At 49.4% G+C, this 18,128-nt stretch overlaps 1 protein-coding gene across 1 annotated transcript in view; it reads left to right on the forward strand.

Annotated features, from left to right (window-relative positions):
* The window catches only part of Ksr2 (kinase suppressor of ras 2), a 287,352-nt gene that overhangs the window by 256,606 nt on the left and 12,618 nt on the right, over positions 1 to 18,128 (forward strand). Inside the window, exons 8-10 of the mRNA XM_055605953.1 lie at positions 7,341 to 7,412; positions 11,604 to 11,757; positions 17,283 to 17,451. Coding sequence (XP_055461928.1) covers positions 7,341 to 7,412; positions 11,604 to 11,757; positions 17,283 to 17,451 — 395 coding nt within the window. The remainder of the gene's footprint in view (positions 1 to 7,340; positions 7,413 to 11,603; positions 11,758 to 17,282; positions 17,452 to 18,128) is intronic.

Raw genomic sequence — 18,128 nt, forward strand, 5'->3', positions numbered from 1 at the left:
GCTATTCCTATGCCTGCCTGGGCTGCACAGTGAGTTTCAGCCAGCCCTGGCAATTTAGTGAGATCCTGTGTTAAACTATTAAGTAAAAATAAGGAGAGGGCTGGGGGCAAAGCTCATACATAGAGTGCTTGCCTGGCATGTGAAAGGTCCTAGGTCTGTCCAGTCCCCAATACCACATGGATGACTGGCGTGAATTTCTCGCCAGTGTTCCTTTCCACAGTAGTCTTCTTTCCTCCCCCACTTTCCTGACAAGGGCCTCTGGGGCCTCGGACGCTGGGCAAGCATCACAGAGATAGTGGAAGAGAAGAGAGCCAGAGCACAGGCAACCATGGGTGGAATACTCTTGATTTGGGAGAGTTACGTTCTTCACCAAAAAGAAAGAGGGGGAGGACAAAGGAGGAAGAGGAAAGAGGAGGAGGAGGAGGAGGAGGAGGAGGAGGAGGAGGAGGAGGAGGAGAAGCAGTAGCAGCAGCAGCAGCAGCAGCAGCAGCAGCAGCAGCAGCAGCAGCCGCCTGGTTTCTATTTCTGACACATTGTATTGTTCTTCTAAACCGGGTTTCCTTGGCTTTCCTTCACAGTTCCTTCCCTTGCCCCTAACCTGGGGCTTAGGACAGGGGTGTTCTCTTCAAGGACCTTGCCCCTTTGTGAGGGGATATGGTCTTTTCTCTCTGGTCTGACCATGGCCCAGAGCAGACCTGTGAGGCTGACAGGAGTCTGCAGGCCAGCACAGAGCTGGCTGAGAAACAGGTTCCCAGAGAGGGGACAGGTGGAACTTCCTAGGGGAAGAACCATGCAAGTTTGAACAGTTCAGTTCTGGAAAAGTCACTTGGGGCCAGCCAAGTCCCCTGCTTCTACCATATCCTCCTGTTCACTCTGAGTTTGTGTTTAAAGCTGGGTTTAGGACCCAATAAAGAGACTTGGTTTTAGGAGGGTTGTTTTTATACTTATTGAGATATGGTCTTGCTCCGCAATCCGAGTTGGCCTGGGGTTCACAGTCTTCCTATGCGCCCACCCCCCCATACTGAAAGCACTGCTGAACACTGCTCTGCCCAGCCTGATCGAGCATTGACATTTAGTCCAGCACTTTTATGTGATCTATTTACCCTGAACAGCAGTGCCGCAGTACACAAATACAGAGACAGCCATTTCCAAACCAGGAAAACTAAAGCCAAAGAAGGTAGCAGCTCCCGTGCAGAAGAGAGACCTGGCATGCATGCAGAAAAATACAGCGCCAGGTTCCTACCACAAACCAACGGCTGTGCTGGGCACGGGGGCAGCGGTGGGGAGGTCACATAAGAAGGAAGACAAATCCCTTCCCTAAAGGCCCTATGTCTGGGGAGGGGGTGTACATCAAGGCATTCAGAGCCAACTGCGTGACTTCAGTATGAACACCTTGCCGCGCACCCCTGCTGTTTGAAAATAGCCCGTGGAGCTTGTTTTGTGGGCTCAGAAATGGAAAGGACTATTCCTCCCAGATGCCTCCTGGGCACCTGATACGTACCACACTTGTACATTAGTCGTGTCACTAAACATGGGATCACCTGGACACGGCTTTCTGCTCTGATCACTAAAAGCCGAGCAGGAAGACAGACCGGTGGACAGACAGACACCTTAGTTGTATATCTCGTATTCAGGTATGACTGGGGAGGGCAGGGTGGGGCTTTCTGATTTGGACAGCAGGCAGGGAGGGCTCCCCGGAGGAAGCTGGGATGATGAGAGGGACCTGGTGGCAATGTGTCAGAAGGATCCTGGATGCTCAGGGTACTTAGAGAGACAGTGAGCTGCACCAAACAGGATGGATGCTTGGCAAATGGGAGCTTTGGCTACAGCTCAAGGGAGAGAGGGATGCTGGGAAGAAAGAGAAGTAAGCAAATCCCCTGAGGTTTGCAGGGTCTCAGCATGAGACTGGCTGTTACCCTGGGAGCAAGGAGGACACAAGGCAGAAGGAATGCTGGGTAAGCCGCAGATACCTGCAGTGGAAGGACCCACAGTTCCCCACGGTCTCTCATCTTCTCCCCACCCTATGTCTGTGTCCTGCAAGTCGCTACTGTAAGTGTTCCGGGGCTTCTGGCAAAGTCAGCAGCCCAAATTTCTTGCCACTTCTCAGTGGGCTATCCTGAGCATTTCAGCCTCATTTTGGAGCCCTGGGACCTCTCTCTGAGCCAGTGTTTCTAGAAAGGCTTTGGTATGCTCTTGGCACAGGAGACTGACCATTCTATCCCTGGCTACTCAACGGCCCAACAGAAACCAGCTCATCAGCCTAAGATCTCCTAAAGGAATACTCCACAGAAATGATTGACAGGGGTAGGGGTTGGGGAGCATTGGTCTGTGACTTAGACCTGAAGACCCAGGGATACCATGATGGCACTTTAGTGCTCTTCTCTTCATGAGAGAATGAGGGAGAGGAAGGGTAGACTCATGACTTCTTAGAGGTGTGTGTGTGTGTGTGTGTGTGTGTGTGTGTGTGTGTGTGTGCCTCTCCCCCAGCTTGCAAAGGAGCAGAACCTCACAACCCAAAGAAAGGCTCACTGGCACCGTCCACTTCCAGAAATGATGCATGAGGGAAGAGTGGCACGTGGGTCACCAAGGCAGTGAAAAAGGCTCCGGCCTGTGGTTCTCACACTCCGCTATGTGTGGGAAGTTCACAGGGAAGCAGGGGGTAGTCAGGAGTGGCTGTGGTCCTACCGCGTGGCCAGCCCTTGCCCTTGCAAACTAGCCAGTTAAGCATCTGGTCTTGAATCATAGAGGCCTGTGTTTTGACAACTGATCTACCTTCTGTGATGTTCTGTGCCAGGCATCTACTTCTGAGGCCTCAGTTTCCCTGTCTGTAGCAATAGTGATAGAGAGCTCTCCAAATACTATCCAAAATACAGGATGAGCCAGAAACCCTGATGCAAGCATTGCTTTTTGTATACGTGTACAGAAATGTCAGAGCACGAGCTATCGTATGCATGATTTAGCATACAGCTGTGAAAACTAGACCTGTGTTTAAACGATAATAGTGCAGGTTAGGAACAGTTGACTTTGCTAATCAGGAGTCGTCATAAAGCGTAGGCGGAGCTTAAATCAGGAAGACGGGGGTAGTTGAAAGCCATTAAATGGCGGGTATGACTGGCAGATTCACAAGCCGAGACCCTCAAAGCAACCAGAGCTGTGGCGGCTTAGTTTAATTGTCAACTTGACTGGATTTCATAGCCTGGAAACACACCGTCTCTGGCTGCATCTCCGTGGGTGTTTCCAGAAAGGTCTAACTGAGGTGGGGAAGGCCCACCCTGGATGTAGATGGTGCATCCTACGAGATGGGGTTATGGAGTGAACACGGACAGGAACGTGAGCTGAGCCCTGGCATTCACCTCTCTCTGTGGATAGCTGTGGATGCCATGTGACAGCTCTCTGAGTCTCCTGCCATGTCTCCCCCAGAATGCTCGAGTGTGCCCTTAGAACAGATCCAGTACAAACTCTCCCTCTGTAAGCTGTCCCTCTCAGGTAGTTTGTCCCTCAAGGAGAGGGGTGACCAAATGCAGTGCATGAGGTGATGTTCTGGGTACTTTACTTGGTCACTTTGGTCTCATCGATGGCCCTAAGCAGTAGCAATGACGAGTGCCCCGTCTCACAGAGTGGGAAACTGAGGCTCAGCCAGAGTCACAGGGCCAGTGAGCAGCTAAGGCTGGAGTTCGGCCCTTGCGTGCTAGGTCTCCTGACTTTCTGTCCCGGAAACAGGGATAAGAGTCAAAATGCTCCTTTTGGAAACAGGCCTGGGCTGTCCCCAGGCTCCCACCGGTCTCCGGTTCACCAGATTTCCACCAGTCTGACTTGACCCTTTCTCTGCTGGCCCTTTCAAATTCTCTGACCTAGGGGGAGGGTCTGTGTTCTAGTTCCGGATCAAACCCTGATGACTCCACAGGTCTTAATAAGCTGAGCTGAAAACAGTGCGCGCCGGCGGATGAAGTCCTGTGTTTGAGGGGAGAGGCAGCCCACATGGTAACAGATAAGTGATGCAGGCTGGAGATGTCATCACAGAGTAAGACAGAGAGGAAATGCGGAGCAACGGGAGTGTGAGTGGGGAGTCCCTGCTAGGTGCAACAGGCAGTTGCACTAGAGTTGAGCTCTCTGAGCTCCAGTTGAGTGAAACTAGAGAAAGGACGGGTGCAGCTGCCGCAGCTGCCGTGAAGTTCCTGGAGGCCCGGGAGGCTGCCCACCAGGCAGGATGTTGGCAGGATATAATTATGAGCATGCGTTTTAGAGATCACCCGCTTGAAGCCCGAGCTCGCTTTTCCACGAATAGAAACACTTCGCTTCTTGTAAAAACCATCCTGGGAATTAATCGTCCCTTGTGTGCATCTTTTCGCTATCATCAGTAAATCGCTGGGTCTGATTATGCTGCTGTGTGAGGGGTGATCATGAGTCTCTCAGAAGCTGATGTGGGGACTGGATGTGGTGATGATATGATGGTATGGGTGGTGGGGGATGGTGGAGATGGTAGGGATGCTGGATGCTGGTGGGCATGATGATGGGGATGATGTGGGTGACAGTGGGGATGGTAGGGATGATAATGGTGATAGCAGAGATGACGGTGACGGTGATAATGATGTGGCAATAGTGGTAATGGTATTGGTGGTGGTGGTCGTGATGATGGTGATGGAGGAATGGTGGTGATGGTGGTGATGATGATGATAGTAGTGATGGTAGTGATGATGGTGATGGTGGTGATGGTAATGATTATGGTGATGGAGGTGATGATGGTGATGGTTGTGATGAAGATGATGGTGGTGATGAGATGGTGTTGATGGAGTAATGATGGTAGTGATGATGGTGGTGATGGTGACTATGGTAATATAACTTACTGAAAGTCACTCCATTGCAGGTATTTTGTATAACACTTTACAAGCATGGTATCATATAATCCTTGCTAAGTAGTGGAACTCAGAATGTGTCCCAGGCTGACCTCAAACCTGCAATGATCCCAGCCTTCTGAGTGCTGGCCTTACAGGTATATGTCACCATGCCTGACCTTATTGTCTTTTGGGCTAAAGTGTATTGTGTTCTCTTGTCAGTGGTGAGGGCAACTCAAGGGAAGAGAGATTCATTTTGATTTACGGTTTCTGGGTTTCATTCATCATGGCAGGGAAGACAGGGAGAGAGCTTGCAGAGTGGCATATTCAGGAGACAAGAACCAGAAAGTAGAAAAACAGTCTGGACCCAGGGTGGGCATGATCTCCCAAGCCTACTTCTTAGTGACCTGCTCCCATCATCCAGGTCCTACCTCTTAAAAGTACCACAGCCTTCAAACTAGCATCCCAGCTAGGGAGCCAAATGTTCAAAATGTTCCCCATGAGCCTCTTGGGGACACTTTAGACTCAAGCCATAGCGCTGAGTTTATTTAGAGATGAAAACACCTCTTTACTGTGAATGGAAAAACAGTATCACATAAGGTGAGCTGAAAACAGATGGAAGAAGACAGTGATTGGGTCCCTCGTGGCAATGTCCATTGTCTGTCTGCATGTGGGACTGGGTGAGCATTTGAAGACCTTCTCCTCGGCATATTCAGATGGAAAGGGAGTGTGCAGCTTCTTGATTGTCTGGAACTACCCAGGTTCCTCCTGGCCTGTCCTCTGCATGCTTGAGGGCCCCGGGTATAAAGTCTCCATATCAGAGATGAATCCAGGGCTCCTCTCAGAGCCAGGAATGATGGCAAAAAAACAATGGGGAAACAAGTGTAGACATATACAGCAAGCAAACCAGTGGTTCTCCAGTGTCATACACATCTGGGTCACTTCAGGGCTTGCACTAGCCTAGCCTCCGAGATGCCAGCTCTGCAGAGAATCCAGAGAAGTTCCCAGAAAGTACTGATGTTGTGTGGGTGGGGAATGCTGTGTCGAGAAACACTGGACTAGGACCCATGGTCTGATCTGTGTCTGTAGAGAGGACAGTCAGGGCTTCAGAGGGAAGGAACATACTCTACCCTCTGTGTGGTGGGTGGAACTTATGTTCAATCCCAAGGGCAGTCACCTGGCAAAAATGTTAACTATTGGCAGTTTGTCTGAGATGCACAAAATGTCAGGGGAATCCAGAGGGCCTGGATGGAGCTTATGCACTATCTTGCACAGGATGTTCATCCTGTCTGCATTAAGTGAAGTCAGCTTCGGTGACTTGGGGGAGGGGTGGTATTATCCTTTGGGAAGTCAGGCAATGTGGTGGGCAAGCGAGGTGATACCTCAGGTTTGTCTAAAAGAAATTCACTTGTCTTCTTGCTCTTGAATGTCTGCTGATATTTGCATCCTAAAGGGAAGCTTTGTTTCGATGCCTCCCAAGAGCTTTAGGTTTTAGGATAGATTGGATACTACCTATGGGACAGTGGCTTTGTCCGGGGCATGTCAGTTTGTCTCAATTTCCCCACCTAGAGAGCGGGAATATAATAGTAGCTATTTCTTACAGTTGTAAGATTCAAATGAGACAGTGTATGGAAAAGGTTTAGCACAGTGGCTGGCGAATGAGTCTTTGAGTACTTGGTAATGATGATTAAGATTGGGGTGTTGCTTTTGATGACAATGCTGCTGCTGCTGCTGAATATGGCCATTATCCTAAGCATGAGGTTAACATGGATATTGTTAGTAAAACAGTTGCTGCTTACACAGACAACCAGGGCAGAGCTGGAAGAGTCACAGTTGGCAGCTTCTTTCCAGAGTTACGATCTGGGTTGCCAAGGATCAGCTTTTGTGGTTGTTTCCTCCGGTCACCTTTCATATTTCGCTGTCCATGGTGTCTGGAGCCTTCTCGTCCACTGGGCCATCTCATTTCTCTGTCTACTTATTCCTCCACCCATCAATCCATTAAACATCCTCCCTTCATCCTTCCACCCCTTCCTCATTGCATCCATCTATCTACCAGTTTATACATCCATTTGTCCTCCATATATCTATATGTATATTCATCTACTCTATTGGTCTGTTGTCAATCTATCCATACATCCATCTGCTAGCTCATTCATCCTCCTGTCCTTCTATCATCTACTCATCCATATTTATATCCATCCTGTCCATTTATTTGTCACTCATCCATGCAGCAGTCCTTCCATCCACCAACCATCCATCCATTTACCAGTTCACCGCTTTGTGTGTCCAAGCATCCATATTTCTATCTCTCCACGAAGTATCCATTCAGCCTGTCCATCCACTTCATCCACCCACCTATTTTATTAATCCATCCACCCATCCATCTGTCCACCTGCCCATCTACCCATCTGTCCACCAAGCCATCCATCCATCTACCCAACCACCCAAATACCCATCCATCCATCCATGCAGTTAACCCATCCATCTTTCTTTCTCTCTGTCTTTCAGGTTAAAGTGCCACAACAAATGCACCAAAGAAGCCCCCCCCTGTCATCTCCTGATCATCCATAGAGGAGGTAAGTATTTAACACTTGCTTCCCTGTGGTGGGCTCAGGAGCTCATGCATCCCAGGCCAGCATGATTCCTAGATAACTTCCTGATCCCTAGATCCTTGCCCACCTGATTTCTTTCCTCCCGATGCCCTCTTCCTTCCTGCTATGTCCCTTGCCCATTCTGCACTCTGGTCATCCCTATTTCTTGCTTTTCCACTGGTCCTTCGGATATTTTAGTACCCACTTCCCCCTGGCTCTTTGTCTCTGGTCTTAATTTCTACTCTATTTTTGTATTTCCACTCTATCACTTTTCCTTCACATTCCAAAAAGAATGGCTGGGTCTTTTCCATTGTGTGACCCAGGCTCACTCAGTTGGTCCTGCAGAAGTGGCCTTGGGGAGGAGACTGGCCCCGGGGCAGTTGTTATAGGCTATCTGTATCCCATGCTTTGAGATCCTAGGGCCAACCTCACCAAGCTGGCAGCCCTTCACAGTGCCCAACCAGACCCATTCAGCTGGGAAGAAAAGTGTTGTGCTCTCTGCCACGGAATTGGTAGGAGACAACAACCCTTCATAAGGTCTGATAGCCCAGTTTGTCAAATAATTGCTTAAATTTTCTGTTTCATGGATCCATTACTCCCAGACCCTCATGAGCCATCCCCAGGGCAGTTTCTTAAGTCTGGGCTGTCGGATTAGTAGCTGTTAGCCACATCCGACTATTTAACTTGAGATTAATGAGAATGCACTAAAAACACACGATCTGTTACTCGTTGTCACCAGCCATACCCCAGGGCTCAGGAGCCACGTGTGGCTGCTGCAGTGGATGGTGGCACAGGGACAGGGCAATGCCACCACAGCAGAGACCTCTCCTGCTGCTGCTGCTCCCTTTTGTGAGATCAGAAATCTGTGTAAATGGTTGCAGTCTGAAGAGCTCAGGCCGTGAGCTTCCTGCTGCCCTCTCTTTTTGGGGTGGTGGGGGCAGATAATAAGGATCAGTGCTGTGGCTTTCACAACCTCTAACTTATGGTTCTTTTCTGTACCTGGCTCCCCCATTGTCCTTGTCATGCAGGCTATCCCAGACTAAAGTCCCATATGATGTGGACCTTCCGGCCACCCCCAACAGGAAGTTAAAGTCAGATATTTTCCTTTGTTTGGGAATTTTTCTGAAGGCTCCTTCTCTGCCCCACCCCCACACACCTTGTCATCCTGTCTGTGACAGCCATATATGTCTCTTTTCCTTTAAGTAGGTTTGTTGGCTATCTAGTTCTCTCTCCCTACAATAATTTTATTAATTATTTGAGCATCTCATACCATGTATTTTGAACATATTCACCCTCCCCAGCTCCCTCCACCACCACCCTCCCATCCCTCCCCACCCAACTTTGAGATCTTCTTTCTTCTTTTCTTTTGCTTTCCCCCACTGAGTCCAGTTTGCGTTGCCCAGCTAGTCTTGGCATTGTCCTGGGATGATGCCAATCTACCCGGGGTCACATCATTAAAGGAATGAAGCTTTTCCAGTCATGGCTCCCATGGTTAGAGACTACCCTCTCCCAATAAAGCGCTTTCCTACAGGGCAATCCCATGTCCGCTCCTTTCCTAAAACAACACCCACACTACCCTTTACTCTGCCTAAGGAAAGTGTGGCCCATGCATGTGTGAACCCAACACTTCCTGGGCCTGCCCCAGAAATGCTGAACGAGAGTCCACCTTTTAAAGTTGGATATGGTGGGGGTTCCTGTACACGCCCAAAGCAGGAATCATTATTCATAAGCAAAAGTTCTATAAAACTCACACACTGATAAGGGCCAAGCAAACATCCTGAATGAGAGAAGTTGGTCAAATGAGGCCCGGCAGACTGGAAAGTGCTGGCAGGTACTGTCCAGAGAGGGTGGGCACCACAGCAGGTAGCCAGGCACCTGCTTGAAGGTGCGTTTGTGACCTTCCAAGCAGAAGCCTGCATGGCTCGACGTGCCTTAGGCTTCCCACCACATGTTGGTGGTTTCCTGACTAGCTGCCAGCCAGCGCTCCCAGCTCTAGGTTGGATGGAAGACACAGAGACTTGTTAAACCAAGGCTGAATCTTCCTTCTCCATCCTTCCACCTCCCCTGACATTGCTTAGCTCAGATATTTCCTGGGAGTACCCACCCAGTTTGAGAATGAACCTAAGAGAAGCTTTAGGCGAAAAAAAAAAAATGAGTTTTCCCCTAAAGCAAGTTCAGAGCTGTCACAGGCGGTTGGTTTTTGATGTGTTTTCTCACCTTGGGTCTCCATGAATAGCGTTTGGCTCTTCGCTCCTGCCTCTTCCTTAATACACCTAGCATGGCTATTTTGAAACCTTCAAAATAGAGTTCACACAGCTCTTGAGCCCCTGTCTGAAGTCAAACTCACTAGGGAATTTGCCTCCCACAGAAGCTTGCTCCCTAGTGGGTGCTGGGAAGGCTAACTCCCACAGGAAGTCGGGACCCAGGTTGCAGGAAGGTGAGCCTCCCTCAGAGTCTGGTATTTGGAGAAGGCCTCTTCCCTCCTCCCACCCACCTTCCAGGCCAAGCTCCTGGGCGCCAGGAGGGCTGGTGTCTTACAAGTGACTCAAAGAGAACTTTACTGAAGAAGTCCACTGGCTTCTTGCATTTTCCCCACCTCCCTGTTGGTGGGAAGTTGAAAATAGAGTCTGTTTCCATGGTAATGGCAGCTCAGGCTAAGCAGAGAAATTAAATCCCTGGGTCAATGTGAAGCTTTAACTCCACAACTCCTCCCCCCAACAAAAACACAGCTAACAAGGAAAGGTGGTAGGCAGGCAACTCTGAACTTGTACTCGGTACCGTAGCACACTGTGCTCCCCACGAGTCACGCAACTAATGAGAGACAGGCGCTTAAGGGTGGAGACCGCCTCCCCTACCAGGAAGCAGTTATTTAGCAATGCCCAGAGGTGGGAGTGGGGGGGGGGGTGGAAGGCCAAAGGAACTGGGCCATTATTGTAGGGATCCATAGTTATTTGGGACAAATGTGGTCCAGTGTGTGTAACAGTTTGTCTTAGTCCCAACAAACTCCATACATAACAAAAAGCATCCTAGCACACAGTTAGAAGCTCAGAGACGGGTGTCCATCGTGACTTGTGTGTTAATTGTAGGCCTTGAGGAATCAGGGGTCTTCTGTATTGCAAGTAAAGTTCAAGGCCGAAGTGAAAAGGGGCCAGCAGTGGGTGACAGCAACAGGGTGGAAAAACGAAAAATAGTTGCTTCCTATTTCTGTTGTCAAAAAACTCGTGTGAGGGAATACATAATTTAAAAAGGAAATGTCTGGAAAAAAAATACGTAGTTTCTGGAACGGTGATGGCTCAGTTGGTAAATTAGTACATGCCATGCAAGCCTGAGGACATGAGTTCAGATCCCCAGAGGTCATGTCAAAATGCCAGGATGACAGGCCACGCCTGTAACACCGGTGCTGGGGGTGGAGTCTGGGCAGGCTGACCCCTGAAGCTCATTGGCTAGCTAGCCTAGCGCAGGCTATGAGCTTTTCAGGTTGAGTGGCAGACCCCAGCTCAGAAAATAAAAGTAGACCTTATGTGAACCTCCGGTCACCACACTCATACCCACGTGCACACCCCACCCATGTGACAGACACATCTACGCTAATGAGGACATATAGTCGGACAATTTGCAGTTACTACAACACACACACACCCCCCACATCTATATAACAAGTACATATGTTAGGATACCTTGCATGAATTTACAGAGAGAGAGAGAGAGAGAGAGAGAGAGAGAGAGAGAGATTCAGAGCTAGAGAGACAGCTCAGAGGTTAAGAGCACTGGCTGCTCTCCCAGAGGACCTGGGTTCAATTTCCAATATCCACCATGGCAGCTCATGACTGTCTGTTACTCCGGTTCCAAAGGATCTGGCACCTTTGCACAAACAGTCATGCAGGCAAAACATCAATGCTCATATAAATAAATCTTAAAAAAAATAAATCTTAAAAGCCAGGGTCTCATGTAGCCCAGGCTGGCCATGGGCTCGTGAACATGTACTCCTATCCTCCACTTCCTGAGTGTTGGGCTGACAGGTGTGCTAGGTAGACGACACAAAGAGGGTAAGAACCACAGAGGACACCCAGACCACCTGTCATGGGGATGCATGGCTGTCATTTCTAGTGTCGCTGGTAGGTTTCAGAGTGGGATGTGAGCTGGGCTCTCCTGACACGATCAAAGCTGACGTGCTGCTTAGATTCTGTCTTTGCTCTTTCACCCCTACGGACCCAGCAAGGTTAGTGCGAACAGAGTCGGTCCCTTGTGACATCAACAACCCTGTCCGGAAGCCAGCCCGATACTCAGATCTACACATCAGCCAGACGCTCCCCAAAACCAACAAAATCAACAAGGTAAGGTGCAGCTTTTACAGGGTTAGGGGTGGGGGCCAGATGGTGGGTGGGAAGGAGGAGAGGGTTGAGCCAGGGCATGGTACTCATATTCCTGCACTCTTGTTGCTTCTGAGTAGTTTATATACAGTAAAGCTCACGGGGCGGAGGGGAAACATCCCGTGATTGGTTGAGGAGATACTCAGGGCAGAATGCACGTGGCTCTGTGTGGGGAGGGGGACGGAACTGGGATGGGAGGAGATGACAAAAAGGGCGTTTCTGTGGTGCTTCAGACCCTGGCTGCACTGGCGGGGGTGCTTCCCATCTGCCCCGTCTGCTGGAGCAGCTGTGTACACGGCGGTGGGTTTTCTGAACACCTGTTGAACGAAGGCATGGAGATCTTTGGTGGGGAATTGGATGGATGGGTAGCGATTGTTGGGAGCTCCGAGGGACAGATAGGCCAGTTTCTTCCCTCTGGTAGATGACTAACAGGTGGCTCTCCGCACATCTTTCTTTCTGGCGAGATCACTCTATGTTGCCAGTTTCACGTATATCAGAGGTGGTTTCCCAGGCCCACAGAGCCTTTGTGTGTTGTGTTGAAGCTGGATAAAGCAGGGCATCAACTCGGAGGCTGCAGGTGAGCATCTTGGAGACAGTGGACCCCCTCCAAAGTGTGGCCTCACTTCCCTGTATTGGCCACTGAGAGGAGGACCCCTTTCCCCACCCTGTCTCCACAATAGCCATAGTGGGTCTCCATGGCTGTTACTCAAAGGGAGCCATTCTGCCTAAAACCCAGCTACTGGTTTTTTTGTTGGTTTCTGGAAGCAACTTTTTTTTTTGACCATGTGTGTTTGTGGTTTTGCATATTTGTGGGCGTTCATGTGCACGCGTGTGATAAGTGTACATGTAGGGGTCCCAGGCTGATGTCAGGAACATCCTTGTTGGCTCTTAGACCTTATTCACCGAAGGATGGGGCTCTTAATCAAATCCAGAGCTTGATGCTAGGGCTAGTGCTAGGCAGTTTGCTCTAGAGGTTTCCCTGTCTTTGTCCTCTGAGGATGGGATTACAGGCAGGATCCACTGGTAATCCAGCACTTAGCTGGATTCTGGGTATCTGAATTCTCTTGCTTATACAGCAAGCTCTTTAACCACAGTTTCATCCCGCCGGTTCACATGTTTGGGTGTTTTTTGTTTTATTTTTGTGCCTTTGTGTTCTTGTTTGTTTGTTTTGCTTTTGAGACGGGGTGATACTGTATAGCTCGGGCTGGTCATAAACCTGAGATCGTCTTGCCTCAGCCTCTTGCGGTCTGGCATTGAAGGTGTGTGCCATCACACTTAGCTCAAGTCCCACTGTTTAGGGCAGCCTCAAGGCTGTGTGTCACTTGGTCCCACCCTCTGCCTCTGACCTCCCGTGTTTCCCTCCAAAGCCCTGTCTTGTTCTGCTTTCCCCGCAGCTATCAGTTCTTGGAGCAGTCACTTTCTGGTTCCTTTGTCACATCATCCCAGCATTTGAGTGAGCCTGTGTTCTGGGGTCAGGGCAAACTGGCAGCCAGCCTTGTTGGCTGTGAGACTGTAGCAAGTGACTTAATCTCTCTGGGATGGAGTTTTCCTCTGTTTAAAATGGCCACGTTCCAGCTGTCTGTTACACAGCGAACTGCCCCCAAATTGAAACTGTATAATATCCACCCTTGTATTATGCTTACAGTCCTTGGGCTAGGGGATAGGACTTGGGACAGAAAACCACGGGGTGGTCTTTGGGGTGGTAGTGATTTTGCCTTTGCCCTAGCAATATGCAGAGACTCGTTTGGGAAAAGCCCTATGACTGGTCAAGGTTCAGCCCGCTACCTGCTTCTGTGTAACTCAAGCGGCACCCACTGTCTGCTGCTACTTTTATACTGTGGGAATAGCACAGTGGATGGGCCACAAGAAGGGCTATGTGGCTGAGAAGCCCAGAATGTTTACCATCAACTGCTTCACAGTTTTACAGCCTTCTTCACTCTGATGTTTGGTGCCTGGGTTGGGAGGGGTCAGCCAGAATGACCGCCCACAGCCTGGGCTTCCTCCCAATGAGGCTGCTTCATGGCATCTGTGATGATTAGATGTCATTTCCACAGTTCTTAACTAAGGAGTCCCAGGTGTGGGGCTTGACATCAGGCAAGGTAGACTCCAGTTGTCACTGGGAAGAGGTTTGGGGTCCCTGCTTTAATGATGCTCACAGTGGCAGATAAGAACACCAACCCTGGAGCGCTGTCCCTGGAGGAAGCATTAAATAAATGGCATTTGAGAATGTGTTGTGTGATTCCTGGTGCATGGTAGATGGAATTGTAACGTGTTTCCTTTGATCTCAGGGCTTTGAACAAAACATCAAGCTGGGGCCCCTTTACTTCAGTTGTTTCTAGACGTCTCAAGGTTGGTCTCAGTGGATGCGTATTTGGCTCGTGTGTGCAAGACTCTGGCTTCCATCTGCAGAGAGGAAGAAAAGAGGGAAAAAAGAAAGAAAGGAGGGAGGAAAGGAAGGAAAGGATCTCTTAAAAGGGACCCCTGAGGCAGCTGAGGGCCTCAGTTGGCATGTTCCTCCAGAAGTGACTCCAAGACCTTTCTGTCTGGCTTAACCAGCACTGGAGCCTCCTGATGTCAGATGGGACAAAACCACGGATCAGACAGATGAGCCATAGTGACATTGTTCTGCTTGCCTGCCAGCAGGGGCTCTTGGAAAGGGACAGGACTTTGCCTCTGCACAGACAGCAGCTTTGCCATGGAGGTGGACAGGCTCTCTCGTTAGACTGGGATTTTTTTTTCCTCCTCTTGTCTCACTGGCTGCATGCAGGTTCTTTCTGTCAGGCGTGATGTGGTTAGTGAACAGATTTCATAGCCAATTTGATTTGAGGGGTTCCTGCTCTCATTTCTTGTTGGATCCCCTGTCTGGCCAGATCTATCCCACTTCACAGTGGCCCTGCTTCCTCACCTGGCAGGTTGACAGAAGGTGGATTTGGGAGTCAAAAATCCTGGGTCTGTAGCACAGCTCCTCAACTTGCTGTGGCTTTGTGAGGAGGCCAGTCAAAGTTTGTTGGCCTTAGTTTTCCCCTCTGTAGAATGGACGAGTGATGGGGGCAGTGTTGGGGAGGAGTGGATTGCAGTATGTGTAAAGCAGTTAGTCCAACAGTAGATGCTCAGGAATGGAGGAGGAGGAAAAAGGGTAAGGGGAGGAGGGGGAAAAGGAAAGAAAATAAGGAGGACGGGGAGGAGAAAAGAGAGTGAGGGAAGAGGAAGGGGAACAGAGCACTGGAATGAACAGAGGAGGAAGGAGAGAGAGTAGAAGGAAGAGGCAGAGAGAGAAGATGAAAGAAAATGGAAATGAGAAAGGAATAAATGATGAGAAAGAGTAAACAAAGATAGAAGCAGAAGTGATGGAAGGAGACAGAGGGAATGGAAGAGATGGTGAGGGGTGGGAGAGGTAGAGACAGACAGGATGAGGAGAGAAGCCAGACAAGCAATATCAATGGTATCTACCAGCTCTTTCAGGGACCAGTCTCCAACCCTTGTACTCTATATCAGGGCATCAAAACAACCATCCTTAGTGGCAGCAGAGACGATGGCTCTTATTACTGTGATCAGGGGCTTGGAAGATCTGGCATGCTGGCTTATTGCTGTTGCGAGGAACAGAGCCAGCTCATCAGTGAGCTGCTGTAAGGATAGCCAAGAGGCAAAAATGCAATAGCAGGTCACCCTTAAGGAGCTGGGCTCTCTGAAAGTAGGCTTGGAGGATGGCCTCAAGTCAGGTGGGCTCCCTGACCCCAGTGACACCGGGACTTTGTTTTTAAAGATTTATTATTTTAATTGTGTAGAGGTGGATATGTGCATATAAGTGCAGGTACCTGAGGAGGCCAGAAGAGGGCACTGGGTTCCCTGGAGCAGGAGCTACAGCCATTGTGAGCCTTATGGTGTGGTGCTGGGAACTGAACTTGTGTCTCCCAGGAGAGCAGTGTGCACACTTGACCACTGATCCATCTCTCTAGCCATAGACACTGTTGTTCTGAAGATAATATGAAAAGGCAAAGTAACTAAAATAACCAAAAATGCTTTTATGAAAGAAAAAAAACTGGAAACAGAAAAAAATTCTACCCAATTTCAAAACTGAATAAATATCTACTCTAATAAAAACAAACAAACAAACAAACAAACAAAAATTCCAGAGCAGCCCAGGAGAGGTGCTTACTATGGCTGACTGTTGAGGCAACACGATGCACCATTATCTCATGCCCGAGAGAATAAGAAATGATGACACCAAGCACTGTCTAGGATACAGAGAAAACTGCTCAGTGTAGAATGAGGGTGTGAAACAGTGCAGCCAGTCCAAAGAACTACCCACGTTCACACGAACCTCTTTATAAATATTTACAGTAGCTTTATCCTCATCCACACAAAATAACCCCAACTAGGAAGCAACTTAGATATTCCTGACTGGGGGATAAGTTCACACATTATGGTACATCTATACAGTAGAATATTACTTCTCACTGTTGAAGTAATCATACTGTTATGCTATAAAGGTGCCCTCTCGAGGCTTGGAAGAAGGACCCACTGATTCTTCCAGCTTCCAGTGGCTTCTGCAGCCCTTAACGTTTGGTGGCATCACCGCGGTGTCTGCCTTCTCATGCTCTTCTTTTTAAGTATCTCCCCTTTTCTGTCTCTCATGAGGCTATGCATCCGTAGGGTCAGGACCCAGTCTGTCTTTAATTCTTTGTCTTTGTTACATCTGCAATGACCCTTGTTCTAACTGGGATTAGAGTGTAAGCTTCTGAGTGACATGTCTTGCAGGAGGGCACATTCAACCCACTGACCTGCTTTTCTTAAATTCACCTAACAAGACCATTCTGCACATGCACTTGAGGAGTCCACTTTTGCCCTTCCTTTAGAGCTGGTCTGGGGAGAGGACAGACATCGCAGACCCTAGCTGCATGCTGGGGAAGATGCTGAAGGCTCACTCCCACGCTCTCTGGAGCTGTCAGGCTGTTGATTCTTTAATAAACACTTGGGAGGAGAAGTGTCAGAGTGGGGACAAGTCTCTGGGCATCTCGGCATGGGGCCCCTGCAGATCAAAGAGACACGGAGTACATGGCTGGCACCTCTGCAGATTTCATTATGTGCTAACCTTTCCTGCCTGGAGTTCAAGCACCAAGCAGGAACGTGACTCCAGAAACTTCTCTCTGCATCCGGGTACAACCTCCTTAAGTTGACTGGCTCAGGTAGTTTGTCTCTGTGTGTGTGTGTGTGTGTGTGTGTGTGTGTGTGTGTGTGTGTGTTGGAGGCCACATACCTGTGGAGGTCACAGCTTGACCATTTGTCTTCCTCTGTCACTTTCTAGCTTATTTTTTTAGACAGGGTCTCTCACTGAACTAGGTTAGCCTCTGGAAGGATCTAACAGTTGCAGAAGGGGCAGCCATTGCTGAGCAAGCTGGCTTGGGAGCCCCTTCCTGCCCAGCTCATCCTGTCTGCTGTCTCTGCTTCCCCGCCTGTCCCTGACCCTTGCCCTGTGTTTCTTTCCACAGGACCACATCCCTGTCCCCTACCAGCCAGACTCCAGCAGCAACCCTTCATCCACGACGTCCTCCACGCCCTCCTCACCAGCACCCCCTCTCCCTCCCAGCGCCACGCCGCCTTCTCCCCTGCACCCTTCCCCACAGTGCACAAGACAGAAAAAGAACTTCAACCTGCCAGGTACTTCTGTGCTGTGGAGACAGGTGGGAGGGAGGAAGTTGGGTCATGGCCAAAGCCAACCAGGATGGGGCTAACCCTTGCCTGAAAACAATGGGTTGGTGATCAGATAGAGTCAAGAGAGGTGTGTAGACATGTGTTCACAATACATGGGGCAATTGTCATACAATACCACATTTTATCATTAGAGGAAATGTAAAGTAGGAGTCATCAACTCTACTTGACAAATGAGGAAACTGAGGCACAGGGGCTCTTAGAGATGTGTCTTTTGTTTAACATCGAACCAGTGTCTTTACCTGGCTAAGTCACAAGGTAGAGCCTCCTACTGTGGAGTTGGCTGTTGTCCAGTGAGACAGATTGTTTGAGATTGGGTGGCAGGCTGCTGTGCCCAGGATCTCAGGGACACATGTGAGAGCACGGTTACTTCTCAAGCCCCAACCCAGGTGCCCGACATGGCTCTCAGAATGGAGTGTGTGAGGTCCTGGATTCAAGATTCATGTCTGTTTATCCTGCTCCAGTTCTGTGACCTCTGACCTCTGTCTCTTATCCCAGTCCTGGAGAGAATAGTGGAAAAGCTACTTGTGAGAGACACTGGATCTTTTTATGCTTTCTAGTGGGCCAGAGCTAAGTAAGACTTGCTGCCTCCTCCAGGGCCTACACAAGCCCATAGGGCCCAAGAA

Source organism: Psammomys obesus, unplaced genomic scaffold, assembly GCF_907164565.1.
Source record: "Psammomys obesus unplaced genomic scaffold, mPsaObe1.curated_primary_1811, whole genome shotgun sequence".
Taxonomy (NCBI): domain Eukaryota; kingdom Metazoa; phylum Chordata; class Mammalia; order Rodentia; family Muridae; genus Psammomys; species Psammomys obesus.